The following is a 17,880-nucleotide window of genomic DNA, read 5'->3' as shown; positions in this document are numbered from 1 at the left end:
ATTTTGCAGTCCCTTGTCATGAAGAGTATTATAACCAATTTAATTTGATATATTTCTGAGTGTGCGCTTCAGATATTTCTATATATGCCTTGCCAAGAAGGAAGCATAGTGAAAGTTAATTACTGGAGCTATTTTCTTAATAAAACACAGATCTATTCCATAACCTTACAATATATTATAGTCAATATAGACATGGACCCAATGATTTGGACAAGATTAAAATAATAGGGGAGGTTATTAATTATATCCAATTTGTCAAGCTAGCATGTTAATGATTCTCGTTGACCCAAAGGCAAAGCAGTGCTGCTTGAGGTAATTTGATAGACACAAACATATATATATATAAATATAACGTTAAGCAGAATGTAAGTAAGCATCTTCTTTTTATTGTGATGATGGAAAATAAAACATAGATGCAACATATATGTAAGTTGCTTAATAGACGTGCTGAACTCGTCTAAATGAGCCAACTCTAGAGTTAGCAGCTCCCCATTCGTTGTATCTCCTGTACTCTCCAGGTCTTAGGTAGTATTGGCGTCCTCTGTAGTTGGGTTCCTCATAAAACACCCACTGGCCATCAAGCACATTGCAAGAGTGGATGTCATGGTAATGGAACTGCTCAAACACGTGGGGACAGTCTTCAGTAAACTCCATCATCTGACCTTTGAAATCTTCCTTCTCATAAACTCTAATGATGAATGGGCCACGGTGCTTTGAACGAAATAGAGAACACTTAATATTTAAGATATCAAATATAAAGAAAATATCTTACACAACAATAACTCATTCCTCAGACAAGCATTGCAACATTTTTAAATGTGACCTTGCTTAATTAATACACATAAACACGTATATGTATGTGTTTCTGTGGTGGAATTGTCTATATAACATTTGAAGAAAAAATAAAAAATTAAAATTTTTGTGTAAGAAACGCTTCTCAGAAATACCCGTACAGCTACATTTATAGGACTACCTTATTGTTTTTTGCAAACTAGTTTGAGTTAAACTGCTTTTGGGCTAAATCATGTGAAAGCATTGACAGGGTAAAGGTGCAGAAATTCCATGTTTTTGCTCTCTAATGTCACATCACATTTCACAGGAGGTCACATAATGTGTACATTTTCAGAAATGGAGATGCGGAAATTCATACAAGAATTCTCTCAGGATGGAAAGTGCTACTTTCTGCACTTTTTCCTAAAGCGTATTGGCTGGCTTTACAAATCACTATATTTTGTATACAAACAAGATGTATTTTGTTTTTTTGCCTAATCTGGAAAGAAAATATTGCATGCTTGCACCAACACACAAAGGAATATTGTCTAATTTCATTAAATTATTGCTTAAACATCACAGGGTTGCTAACAAACAGTGAAAAAATTACATAATATTTAGTACTGCAACTCATTACTTACTTGAGGTGTTAAGTGACAAGACCTGATAGAGTCATTGAAACCCATCCATTGCTGGAAGTCAGGGTATTCTCCTCTCCTAAGATAGTATTGGTGGCCCTTGTAGTTGGGGTGCTCATAGAGTACCCAGTTTCCATTTTCTACACGGATGGAGTTGCAACGGTTGAAGTATGAAGACAGGTCAGTGCAGTCAGCACTACACTCATAAGAGCGACCCTGGAAACCTTTATCTTCATAAAAGATGATCTGCAATGAGTTTGTTAAAAAAAACACATTATGTAAAATTCCCTTATAACCCTTGCCTTACTTTTTAAGCCCTCTAAAAAGCATCACAGCTCTAAATATATATATATATATATATATATATATACAAGGGTGCCAGCATCAGCAAAGGAGGAGAGTTTACTTACTAAACACTACTTAGTTAGTTACGTTACCTCTTTCTTAGGGAAGCTGAAAGAATTAAACTCACAGACAAGAATTCCTTGCCACAGACATCGATGATGCCTACAAGGTCCAAACTTGATCATGTCTGTTGTTATACATCATGTATAAGAAGTATATTAAGTATTTCAAACATCTGCAGAAGTGTTCTATTCCTACATACATTGTAGTAAGGTATAGAGACTGTGACATTTAGGTATTTCATTGCTATAACTAATTTGCTGTAGTTTGCCATGACCTGTGCTTTTGCTGATAAATACCTATGCCACAGTGGTTTTACTCACCTTCCCCATTTTGGAATGAGTTTAGGACTGAGACCTGGAAGCTATATGAACTCTGCGCAAATGGCTTTTTATATACATGATATCGTTCTGGAATGTGCATACATTGAAGGTGGCTTTGACCCTATTTCTGTCCAGTAATGTAAATGTATAGCCTATTCATCCCTATTATGGGTAGAAATGTTATTTCAGTGTACACTGTATTGTTAAGCCCTGTTTGCTGAATGCTGCATTCCAGTGCTGTTATCCAGAGAACACGGCAGTGAATTGGGCTATTGAATTTGTCAGTACCCAGACGCCAAAGAGCACAAGAATTTCCCATTGTTTCTAACATGAAATACACTGATGATGTGTCTGTCTACAGTGTTCAACAGAATGCTTACCTGGTTAATTTTCTGCATCAGTAAATTTACTGTCTGGTCAGATGAAAATCCTAGTTTAGGTAAAGGCGTGCCCTAATTGTGTTCTATCTTGTTTAGAAATGTAGGACAAAAAGGAAAAAAATCAAACATTTTCAAATAATTTCAATAGAAATGTAATAGATTAGTATGAAATTATTTATTAGCTTGGGATAGAGGAGTTGAGGTAAAAATAATAGTATAGAATATTTAATTTTGGAATTTACATCTTTAATCTGGGGGCATAACTAGAAACCACAGGTCCCTGGTGTGAAAAATTGCCCCAGGGCCCCCCAACTTCACCAAGCAACACAAGCAACATGTATCACAGTGCCACCTTTGCCCTAAACAGCTTGAGTGACTTTGCCCCCAGCAGCTTATCACTGCCATCCTAACCCCCAAACAGCCTGGCTGTGCCATCTTTGCCCCCAGCTTTTTGTTCCCCCCAAACAGCTTATCTGTGCCATCTTTGCCCCAAACAACTAGTATGTGCCATCATTGCCCCTAATCAACCTGTCTGTGCCTTCTTTGCCCCTTGCCCCCATTCTTTTTTTTTATTTTTTTTGGGGGGGATTTTTTATTGGATAAAGATACCAATACATACTTATACATAAAACATAGACCTTCCATTCTTACATCATAAAAATAACATTGCTGATATAGCTATATAACATTCATATAAAAGACGGTAAGTTGACAGGGATATGATGAAATAAAAAAAACTACCTGAACTATCGAGGGGGGAGAGGAAGAGAGAAATAATGATAATAAACATATTAGAATAGCGATTAGTGTGATAATTGCCAGGATTGGATAAGGATTTTGATATGTTTAACCATTTGTGGAGATCCACATATGCCATGGAGACCATATTGCATCATATTTTTTAATGTTGTTATGAATTCGATAGAAATGTTTCTCCATTGTGTATTGATAATTTATCTGGGATAGAATCTGGGACCAAGATGGAGGTTGATCCATTTTCCAATACCGTGCTATACAGATTTTAATTGCTGCCAAAATATTAATGGCCAAATACAGTTTGATTTTATTTTCCCAAGGTAAATCAATATGGAAAAGGAAAGTTTGTGGATGCAGTATAAGATCAGTCCCGAATAAACTCTTAAATAAATTAATGGTTTCAGATCTCATATTTAAAAGTTTGTCACACTCCCACCAAATATGTATCATGGACCCAAGTTCTGATTTACATCTCCAGCACTTATTGGAGATAGAATTATACATTTTTTTTATGGAACATAGGACCATGTGTGAAGGAGTTTATAATACTGTTCATGTAAGTTTATACAATGGATCGCTTTCCTTAGGTTGTTCCAGGATTCACACCATGTATCGAAAGAATAGGAAACTCTCAAGTCTCTTTCCCATTTCAAAATGGTATTTGATTTATCAAGAATAGACTCTTGTTCTAATAAATTTCCTAATCGCATAATTAGATTTTTTTTATAATGTCTGCCTATAAACCTGTCTAAGTTAGTCTAAGACAGTCAACTGATTACTTTTAATAAAATTTCTAATCCTTAAGTAGGAGAATAATTATTTCCTTGGGAGATTGTATTTAACTTGGAGTTCTTTAAATGGAACCAAGTCAGAAATGGACTAAATGTCCGATATGCCCTGAGAAAGCCAAGATTTCAATTCAATATCTTTTATCATGTTTTGTACGACTAGCAATGGAGTAGATAACGAACAGGGTTCTGTTGTACAATAGGAACTGGACCACAGAGCAATGGAAGAAGGTGACCTGGTCTGATGAATCACGTTTCTTGTATATCACATGGATGGCTGGGTGCGCGTGTGTCGCTTACCTGGAGAATACATGGCACCAAAATGCACTGTGGGAAAAATGCAAGCCAGCGGAGTCAGTGTGATGCTTTGGGCAGTGGTCTGCTAGGAAACCTGTCATACATTAGCCTCTTTTAGCCAGATAATGAGCCCTGCCACAAAGGAAAAATTGTTCAGGAATGGTTTGAGGAACACAATAAAGAGTTTGAGGTGTTGACTTGACCTCCAAATCTCAATCCAATCAATTCCAGATCTCCATGGACAAACAAGCCCAATTCATAGAGTCCCCACCTCTCAATTTACAGGATTTAAAGGATTTGCTGCTATTGTCTTGGTGCCAGATACCACAGCACACCTTCAGAGGTTTAGTGGAGTCCATGCCTCGACAGGTCAGAGTTGTTTTGGTGGCAAAAGGGAGAACTACACAATATTAGGCAGGTGGACATAATGTTATGGCTGATCTGTGTATATCAGCTTTAATTTTACATGTGAACTGTTAAATAGCTGTTTCTAAGATGCACACTTGTATGTATGCAATTTTGACCTAACTGTTCAGTGAAACATTGTATGTACCTATCATTCAAATCATGGGGCCTCAAAACTATTCCTTTTTGTGAGGACTGTCTTTCCCGGTGCGGACTGCTTCACTGCTGAATGCCGGAATATGATGTCATATTCTGGCGCTCAGCATGAAATGCCAGCACCGTGACCAAGACAGAGGCCTCGCGGAGGAGAGTGAGAGGTGCTGAAAACGTATTCCTCAGCGACCGTTCAGCACCTCTCTCTCTCTCCTCCACGTCTATCACAGCTGCACAAAAAAACCACGACGTTTTAATTTGGGGGGCACACAGGGGGCACAGCATGATGTAGGGGGGCCATGGACCCTTCTCCCCCCCACGCCGACGCCACTGCAGAGAGGAGGATCCAGGTCCCCTGCAGCACTGTATTTGAGGTCTGATTAGAAGAAGACTTCAAATATAAGACGAGGGGTATTTACTCTGAAAAAAACCTTGTCTTATAATCAAGCAAATACTGTATTTTTCTTAGTATATATAACTCTGGCATTGTAATGTTTAACTAAAACCTTTTTGTGCTCTTGCATACTGGCCCTGATTGTTTCCTGGAGAGGCTTCTATTTGCTAATACTTAATAAGCAGCACCTGTTAGATTTATTGGAGTAGTGAATGCTTAACACCTACCCACTTTAAACCTTAAACGTATGTTCTGGGGACACATCTTGTTTAACCCCTTAAGGACCAGGCTGTTTTCTACTTTTGCAGGGCTTGTTTTTAGATTTAATTTTCTCCTCACTCATTTAGTGTACCCACACAAGTTATATATTGTTTGATCATATATCCTATAAAAAAATATGTTGAAAAATGTAAAACAAAACACATTTTCTGACTTTTACCTGAAAAATATTTTACTCATCCAAAAAGCTAATGAAAAACCTGCTAAATAGATTCTACTATTTGTCTACTATTTGGAGTTTAGAAATACCCAGTGTTTTTATGTTTTTTTTCTGCAAGTGATTGGGCAAAAAGGACAAATACCGTTTTGCTATTTCAAAATCATTTTTTTTTCAAAATCTGGTAATTCTTCCCCATGTGCCATTCTGGGTATCTTTGAAGCTGGCCAATACAATTTACCCCATCAAACCATATATTTTTGAAAACTAGACACCTCAAGGTATTTCAAAAGCTGGTATTTTAACCATTTCCATGCACAAATTCCACTAACACCCTTTGTCAAACTTTGTGGTAGTAATTATATTTTGTGTATTTTTATCACAACAATTGCAATTCAGGTATGAATTTAGAGCTCCTGGTGTATGTCACTTTCAAACAAGACCCCGATATGTGTTCAGCAACATGTTCCGAGTACAGTGATACCTCCCATGCATGCGTTTGTCAGGTTGTTTGGGAGGTAAAACGCCACATTTAGGAAGTGTGCATTTTTTAACTTGGAATTTACCTCATCAAACCATATATGTTTGAAAACTAGACAGCCCAAAGTATTTCAAATGCTAGTATTTTAACCCTTTCCATGCATGAGATTCTACCACCAGCCTTTGCCAAAGTTTATGGTAGTCTTTTTTTTTGTTTCACACAAATTGTACTTGGGGGTATAAATTTATAACTCCAGTTATACGTCACTATCAAAAAACACCCCAATATGTGTTCAGCAGCATCTCCCGAGTACAGTGATACCACCCATGGTTGTTTGGGGCTAAAAGGCCACATTTTTTCCCTCATTTTGGTCAGTTCGTGCCTATGCCCTATCTTTGAGCCTGGCCACTGCAATTTACCCCATCAAACTATTTATTTTTTAAAAATTAGACACCCCTTCGGTATTTGAAATGCTTTTACTTTAACTATTTCCATATCAAGATTTTTGGGAAGATACAGTGCTTGCTCATAATTATAAACTTAGTTTTTTTATTTATTTTATTCTTTTTGGACTTTTTTTTACATTTTGCTGGAACTGGATGGTTCCTTTAATGCATAATTATTTTTAAATTTTACCACTATTATTTTTTTTAGTGTTGTTTTTTTTTAAAGGACACACCGCCATCTTGCGAGTGGCAATACAGTGTATGGCAGATGTTGACACCCCGGGAAGGGGCCAGACATGGCCCCTGATGCCGATATCGACATCGAGGCATTACAGCAACACCGTTTAAGGTATGAAAGTGATTGTAGATTGATTTCTAAGCTTGTTTAATGAAATGACGTGCCAGGCACGTCATTGGTCGTCATCTGACCATTTTTGCATGACATGCCTGACCCGTCAATGGACGTTAAGGGGTTAAGCTTGTCTGGTAAAATTCGTTATAGAGACATAATATTTGTTTATATACTTATTTATGATTTTGATTTTAGTATGAATTATTTATTTTTATACACCCTTGATGACATTTACTATATTTACCTCACCTTAAATAGATTTATGTGACAGCATCCGTAACTTAACATTCATCAATTTAAACAATGTGATTTATCACTTTGATAAAATCTTACTTCTTCTTTGTTATATGTATTTTTAATGGTTATAGCTGTCTTCATATTTCACTCCACTATACAGTATACGTATCATAAACTTACATTTCGTACGCACAATTTCTTTTATACACATGATCATAGTCACTGGTACTTAGTGCTATGTTAAATGTTGTTAATTTGTCTTTAATTAATGATTAACTAAGTTACAGATGGGTACTTGCATCTGAGCAGCTTATTAAATATTGTGCATTTTGCTCAGTAAAAGAAACATGTGTATAAGTGAAAGGAATAAATATTGTATGTGTATTAAAAATACCAGCCAATATCAATACTTCCCAACAATAACACAGCTGCAAACCACAAACGACCCTCTCCAATTCCAATGTCCGATTCCAAATGCAAAAAGAACAGTAGGGCACTTGTAAAAATGGAAAAATATAAAACGCAAAAAAAACTTTATAGTATCAGTCGATAAAATAAATGTAATATTTAATTGCACTCACAGTGCAATTTTACAGAATGGACTAATTTCAATAAAAATAGATGCTTTACTTTAAAAAAATTCCAATGATACAATATATATTCTGCTCAGTGTCAGACCTACGATTAAGTCCACGTGGACAGATGAAATGCATCATGTGTGGACAGCTTAATCATGTAACCTGCAGGCATGTAGTGTATTTTATGGATTAATTCAAAGTTATGATTTATACAGTAAGCCAGTGTATACTGCCATTTTTAATTGGGATTACTACTTTTTGTCTGTGAATAAGTTTTGATTGTGTTTTGATGTGTATCGCTACCTCAATATTTTTGGGAGACTGCATTCGGAGGAAGCAAGGTGGAGGAGTTGGAATATAGGTACATTTCCCCTGTGCCTCAGAATTTTTTTTTTAACATTAAAGTTCATATTGCATTGCAATCACACTCCTAAATTGTCCTAAGAACTGACCTAAAGAATAACACAAATTTTTAAGTTTGAATGATTGCTTATAGGGCACATAAAAACCTCAGCAATATAATTATTATTCATGTATGTGTAATCCATTACAATGTTTACCAAATGTGAAGGTGCACCAAATGAAGAGGTGACATCATAAGTTTAGATATTCCTGTAGTAAAGAGAAGAGGGTTCTTTTGAGTTTACAGCAAAAAGTAAATAGTTTTAGAGTTATACAAAATATGTATACAGTTTTATATGCACTATTTAGAAACCCAAAGCAGCAATCCCAGCCCACCTCCTCCACCATCCCCGATATGAAGTACTGAGAAAAAGGCACACATGGCCTTTAAAGCAGTCTTTGGTGGCTGTGCCAGGTCAGCACACACTTTAGGCTAGGTTTCCACTTAGTTTTTTTTAGCTAAAAACACCCATAAAAACGCCAATAGCGCCACCTGGCGTTTTTTTAGTGAAAAAACGCAGCAGCCAGATGTTAGCTGTTCTTCAATAGGAAATCGCAGAATGCCATATCCACTTGGCGTTTTTTTGTTTGGCGTTTTTTCAGTCCTCTCTGGCGTTTTTCTGCTTTTTTTGGGCTCTGAGGCAGTTTTTCAAAATCGCAGCATGTTGACACTCTGGCGTTTTTTGCAAGGAAATCTTGGCGTTTTTCTCCAATAGAAGTCTATGGGAGAGAAAAAACGCCATGAAAAAGCCATGTGGGTTTATTGCCTTGGCGTTTTTTATGGCGTTTTTTCCACAGTTACAATGCAGAGGATGGACCCAGTATCTGTGTGTCCTACGAGAAATAGGCTGGAAACAAACAGTTTCACACAAAACAAAGTTCATATTGAATTCTACACCATTTGGAACAAACATGCCATTACAAACAAACATACGCGACGCATCAACTGGATCCTGCGTGCCAAAAGCAACAGCAAACAATTTGCACCATCATTTGGGGCCAATCTTCCTAGAGGAGCAGACATTCGGAATAAAGCATGCCTTACAAACCACAGAAAAGTGACAAAAGGGTCCGCCGGGGCGTTTAAGTAGAACTCTACCAAGTAAATGACATCAGGGGGCAGATACTTGCCATTTATCCTAATCCCTTTTAGCTGGGTGAAACTTCTAACTTGTAAAGGCTGGAAAAACTGCCTAAGGTCAAAAAAAGCAATTTCCACAGAAAGGCTAAAACACCAGAAAAAACTCCAGAAAAAAAACGCCAAAACGCAGGAAAATGCAGTGGCAGTTTTCTTGGCGTTTTTCATCAAGAAAAAAAACGCAGGACAAAAACCCAAGTGGAAACCTAGCCTCATAGTGTTAATGGACCGGCTGAGGAGATCAGACACCACCCTTTTAATCATCTCATTAAGTAACTACACACCATTTTAAAAAGCACACAATTCTAGCATATGTTACTCGAGAGCAATAAGAAACCTTTTTTTTCCAAAAGCAAGTTATTGGAAAATAGTAGTATTGAATTTAGGTAGATGAGACATGGATAAAGATTAACTGATCAGCAGATGGATCATTTAGTGAATTTATTAGCAGATAAAACATGAAAAGTGGTTTGATTTGTGAAGAGATTTCTATATAAAGATGTGAAAGGACTGACTGGAAGAAGGATTAGATTAACGGATAGTTGGTGGAACTTTTAAGGTTTGTTGTAGTAGTTGAAAATAGGAATGATAAGCTTGTATGCTAGAGATTTAGTGATATATTGTTTAAGGAAATTTAGACAGACAGGTAAATTCACCAAATTGGCTAAAAATACAATGCTTGGATGGACCACATCCTTGCATACCAGGGGATAAAATACAAAACATGATCAGGGTAACATTAAAAAAGAAAAAACCTTGGGGAGCATATTTTACCCTACCCTATCTCCCCACTCATTGTCCATTGGAGTTAAAGGGATTCAAAATAAAATACCATGTGCTCCAGTTGGAATGGGGTAGGACAAAGATGCCCCCAAAGGTATTTCCTTTTTTTTTACTTTTTACCACTAACCAACCGGGAATAGGATGGATGATAAGAGGGGGGGCACATCTTAGATCCATGTCTCCTATAGGTTTTTTAATAATATTATTTGAACCCTATTTCCATGGAGGGAGATACCCCCTGCATGGTTCTTTAAATACTGTCCTCAGCGCCCTGGCTGGAGGAGGAAAGCAAAGTTATCAGTCTCCCTTCCATAATAGTGAGTCATAGGGCTAGCCATTACTTTAAAAAAAATGTATTTTATTTTTTCATGTATCTGGGGCATATTTTGAGGGTTTCAGGTGAGGACATGCAAGTTCAGCCCCTTGCCTATAAGTTCCGCAGTAACTTCGTATCGTGTTCTTGCAGCCATCATGCAGTTTAGGGAATTGGAAGATGTTAACATGCAAGAGTATGCGACTGGAATCAAGTCTAGTAAGCCGAGTTAATTATTAACTTAACTGACTGAATTTTCCTGCAGCTAGTAGTTTTGCCATCATGTGCTACATAAAATGTAAGATGAAACACTGGTTTTATGAAGCGGTACAGTAAATCCTCATGGAAAATACTCCCATATTTTCTTTATATTAGGAAACTTAGGAAGAGGAAATATGTTAAGCACGTTTACAAAGGAACATTATTTGTCTGTATGCTTTTCCAGTATTCAATTGCTGGGTCTATTATACATAAGTGCATAGTGTAGTGTAATCTTCCTCAACTATAGAACCTAACTTAAAACAATCAGTCACAAGAGTAAAAAAACTAAACAAAAAACAAACTGTTTTACTAACAATAAGAAACAAAAGAGCTTTATATTTTCTGTAGTTGACGGGAAAAAAGTGAGCGTCCCGTTCAATGTATGTAAACCTCAGCAACAGACAGAGTATAAATAGGGTACTCTAGCTACCATAAAACATTACTGAGCTGAGCTGTCCCAGGACATTTCCAACCAACATGGTCAAGGTAAGGCACTAGGATGGCACCAGTTTTATATCAGTTAAATGAAACAGTATTTTTGAACAGTTAAATTAGAACTCCTAGCTAATATAAGGAATAATTATATAGATACTGCTGAATATTTAGGTTAATATGCCAATAGTCAGAAAAATATAGGTCATAATCACAATTTTTGATGGTCAATGGGATTACCAATACATATGCACTCAACCAACTGACTTATATAATAAACTCTCTCTTGCAGATCACCTTCTACGAGGACCGGAACTTCCAGGGTCGTTCCTATGAGTGCAACTCTGACAATCCAGACATCTCTACCTATCTGAGTCGCTGCAATTCCATTAGAGTAGAAAATGGGAATTGGATTCTCTATGAACATCCCAATTACAGAGGAAACCAGTACTTCCTTAGGAAAGGAGAATATCCCAACTTTCAACAATGGATGGGATTTAACGACTCCATAAGATCTTGTCGTCTTACTCCACAGGTGAGAAAAGTGATTTTTAATCATAAATTATTTTTATTTTGCCTTGCTTAATTGGAACCTCCCCCTTTGCGTGTTTCAAATCTTGTCTATAATTTTATTTGCTGAATTCCTCCAATTAGTTGTAGGAATAATGTCTCACCAATACCCTAACACCCTTGAGAATGTAAACTCTTGCAAACTGCTTTGTTTTTAGGTCCAATTATGTTGTACAGTAATGAGAAACTTGTTAAAAGTAGTAACAAATATGACTGTGTTATCTATTGAAACTATAAATTTAACTTTCCAACAATTACTTCATATTGCTGTTTCAAATTTGAAATTCAACTCACAATAAAAACACATAGATCCTGGAAGGAAAATTTTACAAATATTATTTTTTGTATTGTGGAAGCATCGTGGTCCATTCCAGTTGAGGATCTATGAAAGACAAGATTTCCGAGGTCAGATGATGGAGTTCACTGAAGACTGTCCTAATGTCTATGAGCAATTCCGTTACCATGACATCCATTCATGCCATGTGCTTGATGGCCATTGGGTTTTCTATGAAGAGCCCAACTACAGGGGACGTCAGTATTACCTGAGACCAGGAGAGTACAGGAAATACACTGACTGGGGAGCTATGAACCCCAGAATTGGCTCCTTCAAAAGAGTTCAGTATTATTAGAGAAAGTACAAATTACAGATTTGTTTCCTTCATGAAATAAAATGAAAAATCTTATCCAGTCTCTGTTTTATTACTTTATGTAAAAAGATACGTGTATGTGTATATGCGCCTGCTTGTGCATGTAAGTGCATTTTAATAGTACAGTTTTCTTAATCAAAAGCAGAGCTGCATGCTATACCTTACGTTGGACTATATTCCAACATATTTCATGTCATGTTAGCTCCACCTATCAAACCTTCATGAACATGGCCATGTGATTTTCCAGAGGATTCTAATTTCTTAAAATGTATAAAATATTTATAATATAAGCAAGTAAATGGGGGAATATTTGCAAAACTAAAGCTGGAAAAGCTCCAAATAATGCAGATATGGCCAGGGGGCTTTTTACTTGGCTCCCTCTACTGCTTTTTTGTACTATACAGCCACTAAAGCAAAGGAGACTTTGTCTAGTTGAGGCTCTTTAATTGCATCAACTGGCAAGCTAAGTTGCTTAGTCTTCACTGATTTTCCTGCTCCTTAGTAGTTCTAATTGGCGTATTGGAAAAGGAAGCTGAAGAACTAAGAGAGATACATATGTCATTTCATAAAAATAAATGTTATAGTTTATATTGATTCTAGAGGTATTCCCTAATTGAGAGAGACCCAAGATATATAAAAATGTAAAATACAAAAGTATTGGTATCACTGAAACATGGTGGGATGATACGCACCACTGGTCAGTTAATTTTCAAGGTTACTTGCTTTTTAGAAGGTACAGAGTTAATAGAAAAGGGGGAGGGATTTGTTTATATGTAAACCCTAAACTTAAGCCCAGTGTTAAGGCAGCTGTACATGATGATACCTGGGAACTTCTGGGCTCCGGCTACCCAGAGCCTTCCACTGACGTCAGCGGTCCCGTGACGTTGGTCGGGGGGGCGTTCCCGCTGACGGCAGTGGGAAACACCCCCATTTAAAGGAAAAATGGGCGGGGAGCAAGGCTTGTCAAGATCCCACTCCTGTGACCTGGAGGATTCGGGTCTTGAACCAGAGAAGCTGTGGTCAAACCCAGAGAGTTCCTAGGTATGATGATGACACTAGTAGTAATGTGGAGACACTGTGGTGGAGATTCGCCTAGATAGTAAAAAGAGTTGCGCACTAATTACCCAGATTGGAATAGCGAAACTAGTTCCACTTAAGGCTGCAAGTTTCCGAACCTGCTTAATTTTAGTACATACCCCAAACAGAATGGATGCCTGTCTGGATCTGGTAATAACTAACAATGATGAACTTATCGCAAACATCAAAGTAAGAGAACACTTTGGGAATAATGACCAGAGCATGGCTTTATTTGAGATTCATTCTAAAAAGCAAATGGGTAACTACTCTACAAAAATACTCAATTCCAGAAGGGCAAACTGTGACAGGCTAAAGTCAACGATGGAATGTATAGACTGGGATGGATTGTTTTCTGGACTAAACACAGAGGACAAATAGAATACCTTTAAGCACAAATTGCAAAATTACACATCACAGAATATACTATGGGAAACAAATACAAAAGAAGCAAATCAAAACAAATGTGGCTTACCAGGAAAGTAAAACAGGAAATGCGAAAAAAAACAAATGTCATTTAAGCATTATAAAAGCAAGGGATCCGCCGTATCGTTTATGGCATATAAAGATGCTACAAAGCCTGCAAAAAGTCGATTAAAATGGCTAAATTGGAAAATGAGAAATGTGTTGCCAAGGAGAGTAAAACTAATTCCCAATATATGCAAATGGCAAAAAGTTAAAGGTAGAGAATGTTGCCTTTAATACAGTTTGGGCTATATTATATTTCTGTTTTCTGACTCGTGATGCCTGCCTACATCATCTGTCCAGAGCAGCACCTTTGTTCAGCCTTTAGGTGCATAATCTTTGGTGACAATTGGTGGTAATTGTATTCCACAGGTTCAGTCTGGGATTAAAGTAACGTGTTTTTTATACCATCGGGAATAGAAAAGCAAACCTAAGAGTGCTAGACAAACTATCCTGCTTTTCTTCTTTATTTTATTCAGTTAATTTCCAACATGTCTAGTTAGTTTTTAGTTTAATAACTGTTTTTGTTTAGAAGCAACCTGCACTTTTAGTCTCCACTTATCTATAGGCCTTGATTATCTGAAACAGGAAACTTGGTAAGTGAAGACAGAGAGAAAACTGACATCTTAAATACTTTTTTCTTCTGTATACACCAAGGATTGCATAGACAACAAAGGAAGGTATTCTTTACAGTAAGGTATGGAATTCACTGCCAAGGGAGGTGGTGTTATCAAATACATTGGATGCCTTCAAAAGGGGTCTGGGTATGTTTTTAGAAAGGCATGGCATACATGGCTATAAATAGAATTAATATTTCTGAGCTTCTTGATGCATGGAAAACCGATTGCCTTTTGGAGTCAAGAAGGATTTTTTCCTCCTAAATGCAGAATTCGAAGTAGCTTAATTAGGGCTTTGTTTGCCTTCTTTTGGATTAATAGTAGGAAGGTTAGGCAGAAGGGTTCAACTTCATGGACTTAAGTCTTTTTTCAACCTTATTTACTATGTAACTATATAACCATGTATCAAACAAAGCTCTCCATACATTTGATAACCCTAAGAATAAATATAAAATAAAATATTGCTAAAATGTTTAAATCCCCAAAAACTCGGAATGTTTTGAAACAGGAAAAGTACGAAAACAAATGCTCAAGTTTTCCACTTACATCTTAAACCTCAATAATACTAAAGCTTTCTAAATGAGCCAATTGTTAGGCTCATAGCACCCCAGTTGGTGTATCTCCATATATTCTTTAGGTCTCAGGTAATAGTGACCAGTGACCATCAAGCACATGGATAGGATGCTGCTCTAGCGTAACATGAGATTTTGATTAAGGCACACATTTTAAATTTACATACATAGATAAGCAGGCACATTTGCACATACAAATGTATCTTTTTATATAAAGTAATATAACAGAGACTGGATAAGGTTTTTCATTTTATTTAGTGAATTAAACAAATTTGTAATTTGTGATTTCTCTAATAATACTGAACTCTCCTGAAGGATCCAATTCTGGGGTTCATAGCTCCCCAGTCGGTGTATTTCCTGTAATCTCCTGGTCTCAGGTAATACTGATGTCCCCTGTAGTTGGGTTCTTCATAGAAAACCCAATGGCCATCAAGCACGCGGCATGAATGGATGTCATGGTAACGGAATTGCTCATGGACACTAGGACAATCTTCAGTAAACTCCATCATCTGACCTTGGAAATCTTCTCTCTCATAGATCCTCAACTGGAATGGACCCCGATGCTTTAATAAATTAAATTAACATACTAGGTTAACAAAATACAAATCTTAAATCATGTCACAAGATACAGTTAATAGTAAAGCTCTGTTCAAGTTAAATGTGATGTGATTATACGATATATAATGTCATATTAAATCATATATCTGTCGCTTCCAGACAGAACATTATAGGCATATTTTAGCTTTACCAGTGGTGAATCTCTATATTGGAACTGTACTATGTGAGCTGGTTGGAGAACTTAGAGACTCAAACATTGCATTTGGACCAAAGAGATTTGTGATTAGTCAATGTCTCTTTCTACACCTTTGCAGCTGAGGCACTGGAAGAAAGTGTCATATCAAGACACTAAAGAGTTTCATTGGACCAGAAAAGGGAACACCCTTGCCAAGGTAGGGTCAAGACTAGAGTTATTCCCCTCACAAATACATCACTCCAAGGCATAACCATTCTGCTACAATTAGAAGCTACAGCTATGTGATGTCTAAAACGCAATAATCATTTAACTAAGAGGAATTAATAGGTAAAGTAGTTTTACGTTTCACACCTGTGGAGTCAGACGACAGGATCTGATAGAGTCATTAAATCCCATCCATTGTTGAAAGTTGGGATATTCTCCTTTTCTAAGAAAGTATTGGTGTCCTCTGTAATTGGGTTGTTCATAAAGAATCCAATTCCCATTTTCCACTCTGATGGAATTGCAGATACTCAGATATGATGAGATGTCTGGATTGTCAGAGTTGCACTCATAGGAGCGGCCCTGGAAACCTCTGTCCTCGAAGAAGGTGATCTAAAGGAAAATGAAAATAATAAATAATAGTACATCATAGGCACATCATACACACAATTTAATGATTAATATATTAACATAGAGAGCAATTTCTTCCTAAAATAACTTTTCATGGATCTAGGTTTTCTTGTTACCTTAACCATGTTGAAGGCAGTAGTCCTATTGGATCTCAGTCCTGTTCAACATTAACTAGAGAGGCCTTTTTATACCCTGTAAACTGCTGATGCCTGCATACATTGAAAGGGATGCTTACACTTCCCTGTCAACTATAGAAAATGTATAGTTTCTTTGTTCTTCATTGTTTTTGATTGTTCTCTTTAGTTTAGAAAAGCTTGCTTAAAGCATTATTGTCTATTATGTGAGTCACGCTTTCAAGAGTAGATGGAACCATGAATTGAGGCTTGTCACAATGTAACTTCGATTTGTAATCTGCTATGTAATGAAAATTATTTTAATGGGAATTATAAAAAAAACTTTACTTTTGGCAGGGAACAATGGAAGCATTAACAGTTAAATAAATGCATTACACCTATATTTCAAAACCATGGGCAGAAGCGTGTCTCTGGAAGTTTGCATCCAAAAGATGTATCTCTATTTGTATGCACTAACAATTCCCTTCAGTTTGAAAACAGCCCCAGACCAATACCACTTCTCCATCAAACTGTACAGTAGGTACTATGTATTTTGGTAAATACTGTTCTCCTGGCATTCGCAAAACTCAGATTTCTCCATCAGACATCCAAATAGTGAAGGGTTATTCATCACTCCAGAGAAAAGGTTTCCACTGCTCCAGCTCCACCACTCCAGTCGACTCTTTGCATTGTGATTAATGATCTTAATGATCAGCTTGTACTGATGCTTTGGAAATTTTAGAATGTTTTGGCAATTTGGAACCCTGTAATGATAAAGGCTATTTCTACTCATTAACACACTGTAGCGCTACCCCATTAAACCCCTTAGCTGAGCTAACTACTTGACCCCCTACCTGAAACTGCCAAATAAAACCAGCAACAGGTAGTTTAGAACAGCTATTTAGAGTCATATCTAGAGGTGCGGATACTCCTGGAGTGGTCAGATAATATTTTGCCTCTCGCATGATGGTGGAGTCCTTTAAAAAGTAGACAAGTTTCCAAGAGGGTCTCTCCACACCCTCCTCAGAACTCTGGGCTCAGGTACTGCACTCAACCATGCAAGTCAATGGAGCCCAGCTTTCTAATCACAATGTGATTACTAAAATATAAAAAAATGGAAAAAATAAAAATAGTTAAAAACAATAAATAAAAATGTGGTGATGTACAATTATGTAGTGGTGTCACCATCAAGGAAACCATCCAGTTCCAACAAAATGTAAAAAAGTCCAAAAATAAAAGAAAAAAATAAAGTTTAGTCTAACATTCTGCATCTTCCCTAAAATCTAT

General features: G+C 36.8%; 3 protein-coding genes across 5 annotated transcripts; 1 reads left to right on the top strand and 2 right to left on the bottom strand.

Annotated features, from left to right (window-relative positions):
• Positions 1–435: 435 nt before the first annotated feature.
• On the bottom strand, positions 436–6,386 carry LOC149290570 (gamma-crystallin-3-like). Of its 3 annotated transcripts, none has more exons than XM_089488522.1 (3): positions 6,378–6,386; positions 1,413–1,655; positions 436–711 (listed from the first exon to the last, which is right to left on the bottom strand). In XM_089488522.1, the coding sequence occupies exons 1-3, from the start codon at positions 6,384–6,386 to the stop codon at positions 436–438; spliced, it is 528 nt and encodes a 175-aa protein (XP_089344648.1). The 3 variants fall into 3 exon arrangements, with proteins under 3 accessions (XP_089344648.1, XP_089344649.1, XP_089344647.1); XM_089488523.1 differs by lacking the exon at positions 6,378–6,386 and adding an exon at positions 2,138–2,146 and having other exon boundaries at positions 436–688; positions 1,396–1,655; XM_089488521.1 differs by lacking the exon at positions 6,378–6,386 and adding an exon at positions 2,138–2,146.
• Positions 6,387–11,392: 5,006 nt separating this feature from the next.
• On the top strand, positions 11,393–12,368 carry LOC149290569 (gamma-crystallin 1-like). The gene is made up of 2 exons (XM_089488400.1): positions 11,393–11,704; positions 12,096–12,368. The coding sequence occupies exons 1-2, from the start codon at positions 11,393–11,395 to the stop codon at positions 12,366–12,368; spliced, it is 585 nt and encodes a 194-aa protein (XP_089344526.1).
• A 3,036-nt stretch (positions 12,369–15,404) lies between these two features.
• On the bottom strand, positions 15,405–17,283 carry LOC149290568 (gamma-crystallin 1-like). The gene is made up of 3 exons (XM_089488536.1): positions 17,275–17,283; positions 16,220–16,462; positions 15,405–15,677 (listed from the first exon to the last, which is right to left on the bottom strand). The coding sequence occupies exons 1-3, from the start codon at positions 17,281–17,283 to the stop codon at positions 15,405–15,407; spliced, it is 525 nt and encodes a 174-aa protein (XP_089344662.1).
• Between the last annotated feature and the right edge of the window lie 597 nt (positions 17,284–17,880).

Source organism: Sceloporus occidentalis, unplaced genomic scaffold, assembly GCF_023333645.1.
Source record: "Sceloporus occidentalis isolate IW3139 unplaced genomic scaffold, rSceOcc1.0.p SCAF_38, whole genome shotgun sequence".
NCBI lineage: Eukaryota > Metazoa > Chordata > Lepidosauria > Squamata > Phrynosomatidae > Sceloporus > Sceloporus occidentalis.
This window is presented reverse-complemented; position numbering and strand designations above follow the sequence as displayed.

What these genes read in the sequence shown, in the direction of transcription:
- LOC149290568 (XM_089488536.1), bottom strand. An exon ending in CCTGTCGTCTGACTCCACAG is followed by an intron (nt 15,678 to 16,219) that starts GTGTGAAACGTA and finishes AATTTATTAAAG; the next exon opens with CATCGGGGTCCATTCCAGTT.
- LOC149290570 (XM_089488522.1), bottom strand. An exon ending in CTTGTCACTTAACACCTCAA is followed by an intron (nt 712 to 1,412) that starts GTAAGTAATGAG and finishes TTTCGTTCAAAG; the next exon opens with CACCGTGGCCCATTCATCAT.
- LOC149290569 (XM_089488400.1), top strand. Translation starts at nt 11,393, where the DNA reads ATGGTCAATGGGATTACCAATACATATGCACTCAACCAACTGACTTAT. An exon ending in CTTGTCGTCTTACTCCACAG is followed by an intron (nt 11,705 to 12,095) that starts GTGAGAAAAGTG and finishes GTATTGTGGAAG; the next exon opens with CATCGTGGTCCATTCCAGTT.